Source organism: Pygoscelis adeliae, unplaced genomic scaffold (assembly GCF_000699105.1).
Source record: "Pygoscelis adeliae isolate BGI_AS28 unplaced genomic scaffold, ASM69910v1 Scaffold398, whole genome shotgun sequence".
NCBI classification, from domain to species: Eukaryota; Metazoa; Chordata; class Aves; order Sphenisciformes; family Spheniscidae; genus Pygoscelis; species Pygoscelis adeliae.
This window is the reverse complement of record NW_008825319.1, coordinates 67,524-83,616: the sequence shown is the minus strand read 5'-3', so window position 1 is coordinate 83,616 and position 16,093 is coordinate 67,524. Positions and strand designations below refer to the sequence as shown.

The window sequence follows — 16,093 nt, the reverse complement described above, 5'->3', positions numbered from 1 at the left end:
CCTGGGGTTTTAAAAAAAGCAAACAGAAAATAAGTAAGTTTTTCATACAGTCTCAAACACCCACGTTAATTATCACCCAAGTTAAAATCTTTACATCTATGTAAAGTAGTATGTAAAATCTTTACATACTCATGGCAGCTGATGGAGCAGAATAAAAACAGTAGTAGATTGCCATGCTGTAGGGACCTACTTCGAAGAAGCAACACATTATGTCAGCGTGTTTCAGATGTACTAGATGGCAGCAGAAACCTCCTGAGGCCTCTTAAGGGCTACAGCTCTCTTTTCAACTCCACTGCCCAGTCCTGCTTTGGCTCAGAGCAGCCTGAAGCAAGCACTATAACAAAATATTCCATTAACCCGTGAAGCTTATAGTTCAAGTGGGCACATCTGGCTTCTCTACCTAAATGACATATGCAAAATTCCTTCACTCATTCTTCACTTTCTGATGACACAAAGCATGATCAGTTACTATTTGGATAACAGGAGCCAAAAACAGCTGAAACGTTGTTCACTGCTCAACAGGATTGGTGCAAGTACAGGCTGATCAGAAAAAAGTTGCGATAAGCTTGAATACACTCAACAAAAATAGTCCTCAGAAAGACTGACAGGAATAGGGAAAAAATTCATCACTGAACATACACCAAAACGTTTAAAAGGCATTGTAACATGGTGAAATCAGCTCCTTGAAAATATGACGGAAGACATATGCCAAATTCATTATTTTAGGATGAAAAAAAAAAGATATTTTTCAAACCTCAGTCTTTGAACAGCAATAAAACATTCTGAATCAAATTCATAATGAGTCAGTCACCTAGCATTTTAAAGTGTAAGCGTTAGAAGTTTGAAACATCTATAATTAACTGAAGACAAGGAAATATGAGACAACCTAAGTAAGCTGAATACTGAGAACATATGGAGAACTTGACCTGAATTTCTTGAACTGGAGAGTATGTCTCCAATACTGTCCTGCAGAGTCCCTTAGGAAAGCGTGGAGTGGGAGGACAAAGAGGAAAACATTGCCAACAAAGATAAACATCATCATTTTCTGTCTTTTTCTTCACTAGGACTTATTATCAAGGCACATTATTTCATGACACCACCACTGGAAGAAAATATATCCTTAAAATCATCTACATTATTATTTTTATCTGCTGCTAAAAGGAGATCGGTCATCATAACTCAGTTTTCCTTATGTAAAATGTAGCTCTGACCACAGAGAAAAAGAGACGGGGAGAAAGTATTGACTGAAATCACAACTCAACAATAACCATAATAATAGAGAATTTGAAATTGTACAATAATTGTCTAGATTAGTTATAGGATGGAATAGTTTCTTACATGAAGTTCATACCAGTGCTCGCATTATGGTAGTTTTTATTGTCCTCTCTACACAAGCTGCAATGGTATCCATTAAAATTGGATACAGTGCTTCCAGAATAGGTTTCACCCATTAGAAAGAAAATAGGGACAAAGAAAGGGTATAAAGTTTCCCAGAACTTCCAGAAATGCAGGCCAAAGCTAGATGGGAGTCACAGGGATGCACTTGTTTTCAAGTTATTGCCCTTTCCGCAGAAAGGCAGATAATCTTAATTCAAGTGACAATAATTTATGCATAAAATTAAAAAAAAAAGTTTCTTAACACAAAGACCTCCTCGAACATTATTCATTATATAACTTTCACTCACCTTGAATCCAGGAAAAGCCAGTCAACTGGCCTTCCAAATAGAAAAGAGGTTTTTGACCCCCAAAATCTAAAAAAATATTGGTAAGAAAAAGATCTATTCACAGCTATACTTACAGTTTTTAAACTCTTTTCAACCAATTTACAAGCAGCATGAAAACAGAATTTGAATCCTAAAGTACCAGACGTTATGTAAAAGTGGATCATTATTTAAATTACCATTTTTGTACACTGATAGTTAACTCCCTCTTTTTTCCTAGTCTGATCCTTAGCAAAACTATTCAGTGTTCAGATAAAGACATCAAATGTCATTTACAAAAATCACTCAATACTGACTTAGCTAATGAAGACTGATTAAAAACTTAATACACAAATGCCACTCCCTAAAAATGAGTAATACACTTTTAAATTAATTTTTGGTAAGTAATATAAGCAATAAGCTTTAAAACATGCCAATGTCTTTAATAGAAATATAAAAATAAGCAGAAATTCATGAACAACAATTCAAAATCAAGTATCAAGAGCATGTGTTATTCAGTTATCCATGGTAACAAAAGCAAAACATTCATACCTGCACCTGGAATGATTGCCAACTTTGTTTCAACTAGGCCCATTTTAGCTGAAGAGGCTAAAAAACAGAATGCAAGTAAGTTCTTACTATAATTTATAGGAAAAAAACTTTGCAAAATATGTAATAATGATGTACAAGATTGTTAATTTATTACATTTCCTTCATAAAGAACAATAAATTGCTTAAAAAGCATTTGTTAATGAAAATCTTTAAATAGATTCAACTGATCTGCCATTAGTAAAAGATCCAACTACTCCCATCAAGGCAAGTTCTGTACCTTATTAATTTTCACATAGCAAGTAAGCAATTACAGTGAGTAACAGAGACTTATTTACAAAATGTAAAATACTAAAAGACTTATTATTTAACATCTTAAAATGAGGTAGAATTCTGTATCTGATTATTATGAATTCTCTAAAGGTCAAACAGCTTTATATACCCAAAGTTACCGGCAACTGTTCAGGACCAAGTTTCCATTTACTTTCCAACAAATGGCTTTACAGTTCTGACAGCTGGATAGGTCAAGGTTCCTCTTTTCAAGTGCTGTTGTCACTTTTCTTTTGTAACAGCTTAATCGCTACTCTCACTAACAACTTTTGCTTTTTCCCTGCAACCTGTTTAGATAAAATCAAATCTCCATCTAGAACACTTCAAATACAGAAAAGGAGAATACTTTAATTACTAAATAAAATATCAAAACAACTACATAACCTTTCTGGCAATACTGATAAAATGAAGGTCATAAGAATAAAATAAAACATGTAACAAAAGCAATCCAGCTATCAGTGGTAAGTTGTTTGAAATTAAACATTAGCAAGTACTTAGGTTTCTGCTAAATCCCTTTAAAATAATTGGTTATAAACATCATCAAATACAAAATAAGTTTTGTAAGACTGTTGCCAAAACAAGGCTTAGTCAAGCCACCTGCAACACTAATAAACCTATGTTCTATAAACAGAATTCAGACCTACCTGCCACTCTTATATCACAGGCTAACGCAAGTTCTAGCCCACCACCTAATGCAGTTCCATCTATTGCAGCAATAGTAGGTACAGGCAGATTAGCTGAAAAAGAAAGTACCAATTAACACTGGCCTCACAAAGAAAATCTCTGAAACGCCATTTCATTAGGTTTTGTTCAAAGTAGAGTCATGCTATGGGAAAAAAGTTTCATAAAACAAAGTGGGTCTAAAACCTGATTGCTCAGCAACACTTCGGCAAAAAAATTGATCCTCCCTCTAATCAATCTGTGGCTGAATAGGTTTGCAAGCCTTTTTACCTAGCTTCTGCTCACTTTTGACAAAAATCTGAATCGTAAACTCCAAAAACATACATAGCAGAGCCAGGCAAACAAAAAACCAGGAATACTTAAAAAAGGCACATACACAAACAGTCCCAGTGGAAATACAGATGTCTTATCATAATAATTTGTGACACTAGCATAGCTGGAGCTCTCTGTGTCTTAATATCCCCAGACATGGTGTGGCCAGCACTATTGCCCCCTTTGTCCTGTAAAGCAGCAGCTAACAGCTTAATGGAATGTGGGAAAGTTTTCAGTCTGATAAACAGATGCACATGCTGCCAGTACACATCACAGGTAGCAGGGCTCCAGAGGCCTGTGTGACCATGGATGGCATGGTTTGTATTTAATGCATCATCAGTGTTCTGACACGGGGAAGTCATTTAAACATTCAGCTTACAGTACTGCTCTTCACCTCCAACAAGTTTAAGTTCTCTTCTCCCCTCTTCACCACAAACTCGAAGAAGTTTGATGAGAAACGTATTTTTACTTGAGAAATTAACTTATATATTACAGCTTTAATTACATTTAACATACCATTTACCACAAGCTATCAATAATTCTAAACTATACTCCAACAATATTTGAGTAGTCGTTTTTGTGACTAAAGTTTCAAAGATAATCAAAAGCAATTCATTAGCTGAAGACTTGGGTGTACAGTTTGTTGAAATGTTAAACCAACTCTTGACAGCAATAGGTTTTTTTGCAGATGTTAAAAAAATACTTTCTTTGTTTTAATGTTTCAGCTACTTGAATTCAATGACCAGTTCATTCAGTCTTAGTTGGAAATTGAAAAATAAAAAAGCCTGCTGCCAAAATATAAATGAAAATGAGGTGTGAGAGAATGTTCTCTCCTTTTAAAATCTAGAAGGGTAAATGTGACCAAAAATGATTAATTTAATGTGTTAATTACAAATAATACTTCCTTTCTTTAGTGAACTAGTTAGTTTTAAATTTAGAAGTTGTGCTACCTAGCTTACCTTTTTCCTGACAGATACAATCCAGATAACTTTATTTAAAAAAAAAAAAATCAATTAAATGTTAATGTATATCAGCATGAATAAATCTGTATACAAACAGGTAGTCTCTCACTGAGTAACAAAACAAAATATCAAATTAAATGAAAGGCTATTTTTACCTGCAAATCGACATCCTTTTATGATTAACAACTAATGAAAATCCAATTGTCTTTAAGAAAAGAACAAAAATTTACCAATGCTTTTCAATATCATAACAGATGCTTTAAATCAAAGTCCCTTGGTTGCTGGTTTAGATCATGATTAAAAGTGATTATCTGAATCAATTCCAATGTCAAAAGAGACTACTGTTACTGTCTGCAACATCAAGCACTTGCAGTCCCTTAGAAGAGCCCAAGGTATCCATTATATTTGCCATCTACCACAGAAGGCATAGGAGAGAGAGGAATAGGAGTAAAATCTGTTCTTTGTCTTCTACTTTTTCTTAGTTATACGGGAAGGCAAGAAGAGAATGCAACTCCCATTTCCAGCAGGGCCAGGTTGCTGACTGAAACTCATAACCCCGTCACCATAACCGATTTGCCAAACAGTCTTGCAATCCAAGTTCAAGGCTGATACAGCTAGCATTTCTCTTAAAGGAATCTGCCTTTGCCATAGGTAAGTGAAAAATAATCTGCCTGAACACAAAGGCATGTTCATTATTAACTGTAGTTTCCAGCAGTTACTGCCTGCATGTATGTTCCATTTCTCAGAGACTAGCAAACAGTATCTGGAGCACTATTTACATAACTTCTGCAGTACTCCAAGACAGACTACTTTTCCTATGATAAGTAACTTCCAGATTTAGCAATGGTACAATTCAAGTAGACCATTACACAGAGAAATGAAACTTACAGAAAGAGTATTATAAAACAGCTTGGTTTCAAGAATTACAGCCAGCATTCCCATTAAGAAATACTAAACTTCATAATTCAAAGGGAGAAGAAGCAGTTTGATACCATATGTTAGAATCATCACTTCCCAAGGACATTAATTTTAAAGGATCACCTGACGTGGAAGTTGACAAAGAATGAAAGGCAAAATACAAATTCTTTACAATAGCTCTGTGTATACCTATGAAAAGAATTGAAGAAATTAATCCTTTTAACACGTTCTTGTGAAGCATCAGAAAAAGCAATACAGAAATAAATTAGCAATTGCTCTGGATTTTAAACTGAGTTTCTAAGTCACTAGAACTTATTACCAAGGATAAAGCTTCTTGGAATATTCATATTGTGTAGCACAAGAGGCACTTGTTCATGTTTATCTGCATAATTTTAATACAGAACTGCCAAAACTGTTCAGCTCATAACAAAAACAGAGATGATGTTTGACAAATCATGCCCTGTAGACTTAACTAAGTTGTATGCACTCAAATTTTAAAAACAATAAATTACATAAACAGACAGGTCAACCTCCACAATGATTCCACATGGCAAAACTCATTTGCTATGAGTGATAAAAAAAATCCATGTAAAGCTTTGCCAAGAAGCCCGGTGGTTTAATTCTCTAACATTCCACATTTTTGTCATGTTGTAAATAACAGATATAAATTTCAGGCAATTGTTGTACTACTAATTATTAGTGCTAGATTCTAGATGTGATACGGGTTTATCAACATGCAATCATAAGCTGCATAGCACATAGCTGCATTAGACATATATATAAAAGAAACAAAACAATTAAACTAAATTAGAGTGTACAACACAGACAAGAGTAGACCGTGTGTATACACAGATTAATGTTGTTAGACGTAGTTAAAAAAAGATTAAGTAATAAGCAGCATTTAGAGAATTGCACTGTAGTACATCAGTGTGGAATATGAAGGACACTGAATAATAAGCCAGTTCATACAATGAATTCATGAAGGATTACTTCACACATCTATTGTATTGTAAAACATGCTGCATATTTTGTATATACACTTCCATTCTGCATATAAAACTGTCCCAAGCAAAAGCCGACTCATGTCCCCATATAACATCAATGCTTAACGATATTACAGAAAAGGAAGTTTCTAAGTACAGTAACAAAAAAGAAGGGCCTATTTCAGTATGTTAGTCCTAAGTCAGCAACAGAGTTTTAAGACAAAAACGCATTTCTGTATTTGAGATCACAGGAGTAGAAACAGAGGTTGGACAGGCTGAAGAGGAGACAAACATGAACAAGCAGATCAAAATAATTTTTATGTATTAAGTTATTTGAGGAATAATCTGTTAGGACAGAAGGTGATACAACCTGTATAAAAGGATGTTTATTGGCCATCATCACTCCGTGATACAGGTGGAGTGACCAACAGGTAAAAATGGAAGAACTAAGAAATTGATAGCATGCAAAAAACTTCAGTAAGAGAAATTGAACATAATAACATGATACAGCTAGTTAAGTCCAATGAACCATAAAAAGCTCAAACAAAAGTTAGAAGAGATGATATACAGCAATATAAAGAAATGGGCCTGTTTCCTACTCTGTAGTAAGTGTGGATCTTCAGCTCAACTTCAGGAATGTATTCCTGTTAAATATATATGTTACATGTAGCTTTAGATTAGGCTGACCAGCAGCATCCTGTAGTCTTGGGATACCTCCTGCTTTCCTGGGACTCTCCATTACTGAAAGACATAAACAGTAGAGTAAGCTAAACTCTCCCACAATTTTGTCACCAGTACAGAATGTCACAGGAGGAGGACTTTGCATTTAAGTACATAAGAACACATGTAATGTGTGGGAAGCAATCTCAAAGAATCACAACTGTTTTGAAGCAGGTAATTGTTATTTCATCTTTAAGTGACTTTCCACATGATGTCCACTGCTAGTGACTAACAAGGGATTTCCTTTCCGCTTAGAAATGATTATATGATGAATGAAAGACCAGCATATGAATACAGGCACCAGGTCTGGAGGATTTGACCAAGAAATAGTTTCTCAGATGTGTGTCACAGCCCACACAGCTGATTCATTTACTGCGGACACTGACATTCCCCAAATATAAAGCAGAAGTTGCCTGGATTGTACTGACATGAACTGTATGTGACTATTTAGTCCTCTGACTAATTCATTAAAAAAGTTCTTATAAAATTACAGATATGTAAGATAATATCTGACAGGAAGCTGAATTACACTTGATACTTTCTTAGTAACTATCAAGCAGCCTTTTTCCATTTGTGCACAATCTCACTTTCTCACTATTGACAGACGATGAAATGGTCTGATCAACTAGGAAAAATCTACTTTCTGCAGATATTGAGGAAGAAGGAAGGAAGGAAGAAGTATGAAGACTGCACAAATAAATGCAGTAAAAACAAAATGGCAACAATTTATACATGAAAGTGGTCTTGCGTTTCTGAAACATTACACACAGTGGATTTTACATAACAGGCAATAAACACATTCCTTAGACAGTGTTCAAGGGCTCAAAGGAAGACCTATCACTATTGCTAGTCCCTTATTGAGAGTTCCTGAAATGAGCAGAGAAAGAATAATATGGTTATCCAGAATTCCAGATGTTGTGATTTGTGTTCCTGGTCAACCTACATCACTTGTCCAGACTGATTAACTTAAAATACATGACACCCAGAAAAGAGTTACCAATTTAGAATATATCAAATCCAAAGAGACCAATCTTCTAAGGGTGACTTCCTTGCTTGCTAAGTAAATTTATACCTGTAGTATTTTCTGTTAGCAACTGTACCACATATTCATACAAAAAGAAGAAACATTCTCAAGCTAGGCACAAAATCTTGAGATCAAGGCTGTTCACATGCCAATGAGCTTTCTATGAGAACCATATACTTGTAGCTTGACAGCAGTTTCAAACAATCAACCTGAAGAACACCTGTACTATTCCTTCCTATAGCTAGGATATAGGAGCCATCATTAAAGAACTGGAAGTCCAGCAGACTTAGAATTCAGTTTCTCTTAAAGTAAAAGGTCTGCACTGTTACTGCAGCAACAGTTGCAGTTCATGATTCTCATGAATCAAAAAAGAAAACTCCATGGAAGCCCATTCAATCCTTAACAATGCACAAATTATACATGGTCCCTTAGATATAATTAACTTCTATTTCTGAAGTACGCTTTTACAGATTAGGACAAGTATTTTCAATTCAACTAACCACAGCAGTGAGAATTTGGTATTTAGGAACATTCAAATGAAGCCCTGCTTTAAAGTGCACCTTTTCAAGCATTTGATATGAAACACTAAAATGAAAGACAGTCACCTTAAGTCCCCTCACTATTCCTCTGTTGTCCTCCTATACCTGGACAATGTTGAAAAAAGTCCTTATTATTCATCTCTCTTCTTACTTCAGTGACCTCCGGCAATCAACCTCTGGAAAGAACAGTTCCTCAGATGTAAATCAGAAGCTGGTGACTACCTCTAGCACCTACCGAACCAGATTCATAAGCCTGACTTGTCTTCAATTATCAACAGACAGCCAATACTCTAAGAATTCTTGTTTCCCAGTACTGACTGAAAAGAACGAAGTGAGAGTACTCTATTTCCCTCAAAAACTATGAGTCTCCAACTAAGACAGAAGTAGCAAGAGAATTCAAATTTACGTAACAGCACAACTGAGTTCCCATAGAATGGAAAGATAGATTGTCCAAGCTATTGATTCCACATGTGCATTTATGATTATTTGACAAATAGTGTTGATTAGTGTACAGCTTACTAGGACAAGCAACTTCAGTTTTCCTTTTGAATAATGGATTTCATAAAACATAAAGCAAGGAGGCCGAACTGTCTAAAAATATCCTGCATACTCTCAGTATTACACATATTACTGGAGGAAAGTATGCTATAAATTGAGGAATATATAAAAAGTTCCACAATTCATTACCTAACTCAAGCAGATTAAGAAAGCATGGCAAATATCTGCCTACATATGCCTGCAGCATGTGAGAAACCTTTAAATTACAGAATGGTTGAGGTTGGAAGAGACCTCGGGAGGTCACCTTGCCCAACCCCCCTGCTCAAGTACTGTCACCTGGACCAAGCTGCTCAAGCTCATGTCCAAATGGCTTTTGAAGATCTCCAAGGAGGGAGACTCCACAACCGCCTCGAGTAACCTGTGCCAGTGCTTGGTCACCCTCACAGTAAATAAGTGTTTCCTGATGTTCAGGAGGACCCTCCCGTGTCCCAGCTTGTGCCCATTGCCCCTGGTCCTGTCACTGGACACCACTGGAGATAGCCTAGCTTCATCTTCTTAACACCCTTTAGGAATTTATATGTATTGATGACATCACCTCCTGAGCCTTCTCTTCTCCAGGCTGAACAGTCCGAGCTTGCTCAGCCTTTCCTCATATGAGAAATGCTCCAGTCCATTCATTATCTTCATGGCCCTTCGCTGGACTCTCTCCAGTAGCTCCATCTCTCTCTTGTACTGGGGAGCCTAGACCTGGGCACAGTACTCCAGCAGTGGCCTCACCAGTGCTAGGAGAGGGGAAGGATCACCTCCCTCAACCTGCTGGCAACACTCCTCCTAACGCAGACCACGATACCATTAGCATTCTTTGCCACAAGGGCATGGTGCTGTCTCATCTTCAACTTGATGTCCACCAGGACCCACAGGGCCTTTTCTGCAAAGCAGCTTTCCAAATCGTTAGCCGCCAGCATGTGGGCCATGGAGTTGTTTCTCCTCAGGTGCAGGACTTTGCACTTTCCTTTGCTGAACTTAGTGAGGTTCCTGTCAGCTTGCTGAAGTCCCTCTGAACGATTGCACAACCCTCTGGTGCATCAGCCACTCCTTCCGTCTCTATATCATCAGCAAACTTGCTGTGGGTACACTCTGTCCCATCATCCACATCATTAATGACGTTGAACAGGACTGAACCCAGTATTGGACCCTGGGGTACACACCACTGGCTACTGGTCTCCAAGTATACTTCATGCTACTGATGACCAGCCTCTGAACCCATCTGTTCAGCCAATTTTCAATCCACCTCCCTGTCTGCTCATCCAGTCCATACTCATCAGTTACTCTATGAGAATCTTGTACGAGACCGTGTCAAAAGCCTTACTGAAGTCAAGGTAGACAACTGCTTTTCCCTCATCTACCAAACAAGTAATTTCATCACAGGTTATAAGGCTGGTCAAGCATGATATCCCTTTTGTGAATTCATGCTGACTACACCTGATGACTTTCTTGTCCTTCATGTGCCCAGAAGTAGTTTCCAGATTAGTTGTTCTAGCACCTTCCCAAGGACAAATTTTAATTTACAGATAAGAAAGCGCCCTCTCTGTTTCTCAGCACGTTTATTTAAAAGTAGCAACAATAATGGAGCCTTCAAATTAATAAAAAGAATGGTCACATGTGCCAAAAATTTCTAAACACAAATAAACACATACTTGTAGATTCCATAATTGATTGGTCAGCCATTAGGAAAGCAAGAAAGAAGAAACAGAAGTCACATCATAGAGTGAAAATGTCACACAAAGAACTATAAATTTTGGGTTTATTATTATAAAACAATGTACTTATTTACATCCTCTTTACCTTCAGTGAAAATTTCAACTAACAATAGCTTAAAACCACATAATATTGCAAGTCTATGGGCTGATTCCTGCACCAACAATGTTGAAAGAAAGGTTCAAGATCTGTTATTTTACAGAGTTTCTTTACTAACCCAAAATCTGCAAGTTTTCTCGTTACAAGTTAGGAAAGAGTTTTCAAAAGGCCACAGGTGTAAACAGGAATTTTGAATCAGCACTAGTGATTATTTAAAACTACATGCTAGCTTGCTATAATAACTGGGAATGGATTTTTAATTTGGTTTTAAAATAATTAAGTTTATATGTAAATATTCCTATCTTGTCACTCGGAATAGACTTCTCTTCCACCTGTTCACTACCCAGATTTTTGATCTCTCTTGGTGATGTTGCTCTTGAGCGTAAAATTAAGATTTTTCCCTTCAAAAAAAAAAAGGGCATAAACTATGCACCCTGAGTGGCAAGTAGAGGCAGTCCCTGGGCAATCATGATAACTGAAATATTCTTTATATTAGGAACATTTTAATCACAAAATTACACTTTTGCATAAATTATGTCACAGGAAATCAGAAGAATAATGGCAACACAATACTATATCTTGATTTCATCATTTGGGATCTTTTCCTGAAGTACAAAAATAACATTGAGATGGCATACCAGCTTTGCACTTAGAGAGCAATGTCAGTTGCGTTTCAGGCGTTTACCTTGCCTTGTAAAATCTGTTATCAAGTCAGTGACTACAACAGTTTGCTTGCATTTTCAATTGCAAGCACCGCCATCAAAAAAGACCATTCTATGGGGAAAAAAGCTAACAGAAACCAAATACTTCAACAAGCACTTTCATCCATTCTATAACACTATCAAAACCAACCAATGTATGTAGCAACATACGAAACTGGCTAAGTGAGACTGTCAAATCTTCCTGTATGAACTTGAAGGCAAAGATGACGGGTCAAACCATTTTTGTGCAAGGCAAGTAATGAAATGCTACAAAGCTTTACCTGTCATAATTGCAAAAAGAATGAAGAAGTTGTTACTTGAAGTAACTTATTTATTTACATATGTTTTAAAAATATCTCCATCCGCAAAAACATGACCACACTTTTAAGTCCAAATGGTCTACATGTGCATTTGGATACACACAATTCTCTTCCATACATTTGCTAATTACAACTGCAAAATGCTTTTAGTTATCCTCTAATTCCTGTGCTTTGGATAAGAAGATTAATAGACTGCTACTGTTGATAGATTTATTTGAACATTATTATATTTGCTTTAATACCTTCGAAGTTCAAGCAGACAATCGGTAGCAAGAAAAAGCTGCATAAAAAAGCCCTATCTTTTAGTACTTGTAAAGAAATTTTGCTTTTTAATGAAAATGGTTACTGCACATTGCTTACAGTTGATTATTAAGCAAAAGATAGTAGTAAAGTTTATCCTCCCTTTATTATGACAGTAACTAAAGGGTTTTCTTAAGGCATCTCCCTCAATCCCATTAATTTCCCCGTTTCCTCCAGTGATCACTCACTGTTATAAATTACCTAGAAAAAAAATTTTTTAATTGATAAAAAAAATACTTAACATAGGAATATTATGTTCTTAATTTTAAACTTTTCTATTTGGTACTTTATTATTGGCAGGTAATAGGGACACTGTGTTTTATATTCTTGATAACAGGAGCAAAAGTTGGGAAACTAATTGGAATGAAAGAGGTGCTTTAACCAAACTCTTTAGCTACAGTCTTCTGTAGCCAACTCTCCCATGATTCTCTTTTTGTACTATATAAAAAAGTTTGGATATTTCATTAATCTTCAGTGATACACTTCAGTTTGATAAACAGATTCCTCAGTTTATTCATATTTATTAATGTTTCTTCTTGTTGTCTTACTCTGCCCTCAGTAAAGCAATAATGAAGTAAACCCTAGATGACAGAATCTACTTTCTGTGCAAACGAAAAAAAGCTTTGGATATAGGAAAAATGAAAATTATTTCCTATATTTTTTATCCTTACTAAGCACATTTAAGAACTTATTACTCACACAAATAGCAGAGCACATATTCAAGCACTGAATTTACAAAACAAAAGGATAATGCCAAGGATAAATTATGTCAGTTACATAGAAGTAGAATGTAAAAAAGTAAGTTTTTTTCTTTCTTAGAGAGCACACAAAATAAAATTCAAACAAACAGCACAACTATAATCTCTAACAGTTAAGAGAATCCAATGGGACAAGTTTTTCATTCTTTTGTTGTCTACTTGTTTGATTTACAGTATGAAAATAACACATACTCTAGTACCAGTAGCATTCTTGTTTGAGACAATACAAAGAAAAACCCATAGACTGACCATTTTAGCTGAACATTTCTAGAATTTTTCTCCTGTATCTATTTTCAGCAGTATTCCATGTACCTCCATTCCCCAGTCTAGTGCTAAAATATCTTTATTTCTAAATTAGCTTAATATATTAAGTAATAGTTTCAGTCAGCTCATTCACTAGAGGAAACACTCCCTAATTTCACAGTAAGCATAATTTTTTTTTTTTTTTTTTTTAAATAAACTAGCTCGGCAGTATCATCAAAGCAGCGCATACCTCGGCAAAAGCTGTGTTCGATACAAGACTTGAACATGCTATTCTGAAGTCAAAGCCTAATGCTGGGCCCAAGCAATGAGCTTAGGATTTCTTCGATAGAAGAACAGCATAATACTTTCGGTACCATGCCAGGAGTCGTTGCCCTTTGAATACCAATTGGTTCTAGGAACAGAGCCAGAGACTGAGACAGGCAAAGCAAAAGAGCTAACAAACTATTCCTTCTCATTCAGAGATTGAAACATGCAATTTCAAACCTGAGCAGGGTGAGGAAAGGGTAGAGTTTCCCAAGGCATCAAACATACACAATGTGGCTCCCTAGAGAGGGAACAGAAGCCTTGGACAGCAAGTCATACCGGAGGCCTGTTTTAGCAGTCAATGGGCAAACTGGCTATGTTGATCTCAGTAAAACATTTGAGCAAGCAGCACCCTTCTTTTGGTACAGTTACTTTTTGTGGGAGGAAAATTAAAGACACATGTCCAGAGCACAGTCTCTTTTCTTCATAGAACAGCATTCGGAATTTTTACTAGAAGGAAAACTGAGGATTAACATATCATGTTAATAATGTTAAATATGTTAAATATCATGTTAATATGTTAAAAAACATATTTTTTAATCAAGGCTGTACAGCAGTGCCAGGGATCACAGCAATTAATCAGCAATGCAAAGCCACCTCCTTCCCTAATCTTCAGATCTATAAGGGAGGACAATCAGCTAGCTCATCCTAATAGTCAGGTCCTCCACTTCTGCATCTTTTTTTGTAACAGTTTTTAGAAAGTTATTATTATGGGGAAAAAAGTGTATTAGCAATTGTGGAAGCAATGCTGTCATATAAATAGCTAATAAACATCTTGGTACAGAATTTTAATGTTGCATTCATTGCCTCTATAATGGTACAGAGTTTAGCATTGTGTTTTTTAATTAAAAACAATCCAATGCAATTTGACAAAGCCTGTAATTTCAGCTCTGCAAGGACAGTACTGTCTATTTAGGAAACAGACAATATTTAGTCAAAGGGTATCTTAAATTAATTGAATGTTAAGAGAAGCAGTAAATGTACTACTGGAAAACAACCAAGAGCTCAGCAACGCGTTCAGAATGCTAGCAGTCTTAGACTGTATTAGCTATGCACTACACTTAACTGAACAGGCAACAACATAGCAAGAGAAATACTGTGCCAAAAACTCCCTTTCACAGTGTCAACAACGTAGGGAGACCATGATGCCTAAGGATGCCTGCTAAGCATGACACTGCTAGCTGTAAATTTGTCGTCTTCAAATTTGATAGCTACCTGCGATATTTCATTCAGCTGAATGCTTTTTTAAGTTATAGCCTGTATCTGCTCTTCCCTAAGAGAGAAACCCCCAGTTCTTCTCACTGACTTTCCAAACTAGAGCATTCCATCTTTGCTGCCCAGATTTACCTCCAGCAAACACAGCTGGATTTGGTCAATGTTACTTAAGCAGTCACTTCTCAGAGTAATAATCAGGTCTGGAGTGTTCATTACCAGGATTTTTGATGTTCACCAAAGCTCCACAGAAGCCCCAGAAACTCAAATAGTAAAATAAGGCACTGCACTGACCTCTTCAGTGATCATTCTTGCCTATTTTTGAGACTTTACAATGGGAAGGTGGGGTGGCAGTTAGCAGACCAGAAATCACGTGAAACTTGTATAATTCTGATCCCATTCTTGGGATCTCTCAGATCAGGTTTTGACAGCTTGCATCCAAAAACAAACGCTAGCATATAATGTGGCACAACCTAAGAATTTCCAAGGATGCATGATCTTCAACAGTGAAAAAAGGAACTTTTTGGAGAAGAGACTGTTCTCCTGAAGGATGAACAAGAGCACTCTTTTAGGTGAATTAAAAGCTTGGTAATGACTGAGAGAAGCCAGAATGACAGAAAATTGCTAAGGAGGGAAAAAAAAACCATCTGTAAATATAGAGTTGTATCTGCTTAGAATAAAATAAAAAGCACACAATAAAAAAACCAAATGCGAGTAACTGACCGCAAAGTGCTTTCATTCAGGATGATCTCATTCAAACTGGACTACGGCAAAACTAAGCACATCTGTAAAAATTATGTCTAAACAAATTTACTAAATATCACTACTTATTAAAGTTATATCACAACTTATGCATCAAAACTGATCAGACATCTTAAACAAAGCACTATAAGGTTTGTTAGAATGGAACATGTCCAACAGAAAACAAGTAAAATTAGTATTTTATTAAAAGTTTCTTTCTTAGCTTAGTCCAGATCTAGGTTCCATCAGGCCACAAGTAAGGTGTTTTGCCTCCGTATGTGACTGTCATGGTTTAACCTCAGTCGGCAACTGAGCACCACACAGCCGCTCACTCCCACCCCCCCCCGGTGGGATGGGGGAGAGAATTGGAAGAGCACAAGTGAGAAAAACTCGTGGGTTGAGATAAAAACAGTTTAATAAT

The 16,093-nt window shown here is 36.3% G+C and overlaps 1 protein-coding gene across 1 annotated transcript in view; it reads right to left on the bottom strand.

Annotated features, from left to right (window-relative positions):
- Nucleotides 1-16,093, bottom strand: part of AUH (AU RNA binding protein/enoyl-CoA hydratase) — a 114,514-nt gene that overhangs the window by 58,284 nt on the left and 40,137 nt on the right. The window contains exons 5-6 of the mRNA XM_009330282.1: nt 3,224-3,316; nt 2,253-2,309 (exon numbers count right to left, since the gene is read on the bottom strand). Coding sequence (XP_009328557.1) covers nt 2,253-2,309; nt 3,224-3,316 — 150 coding nt within the window. The remainder of the gene's footprint in view (nt 1-2,252; nt 2,310-3,223; nt 3,317-16,093) is intronic.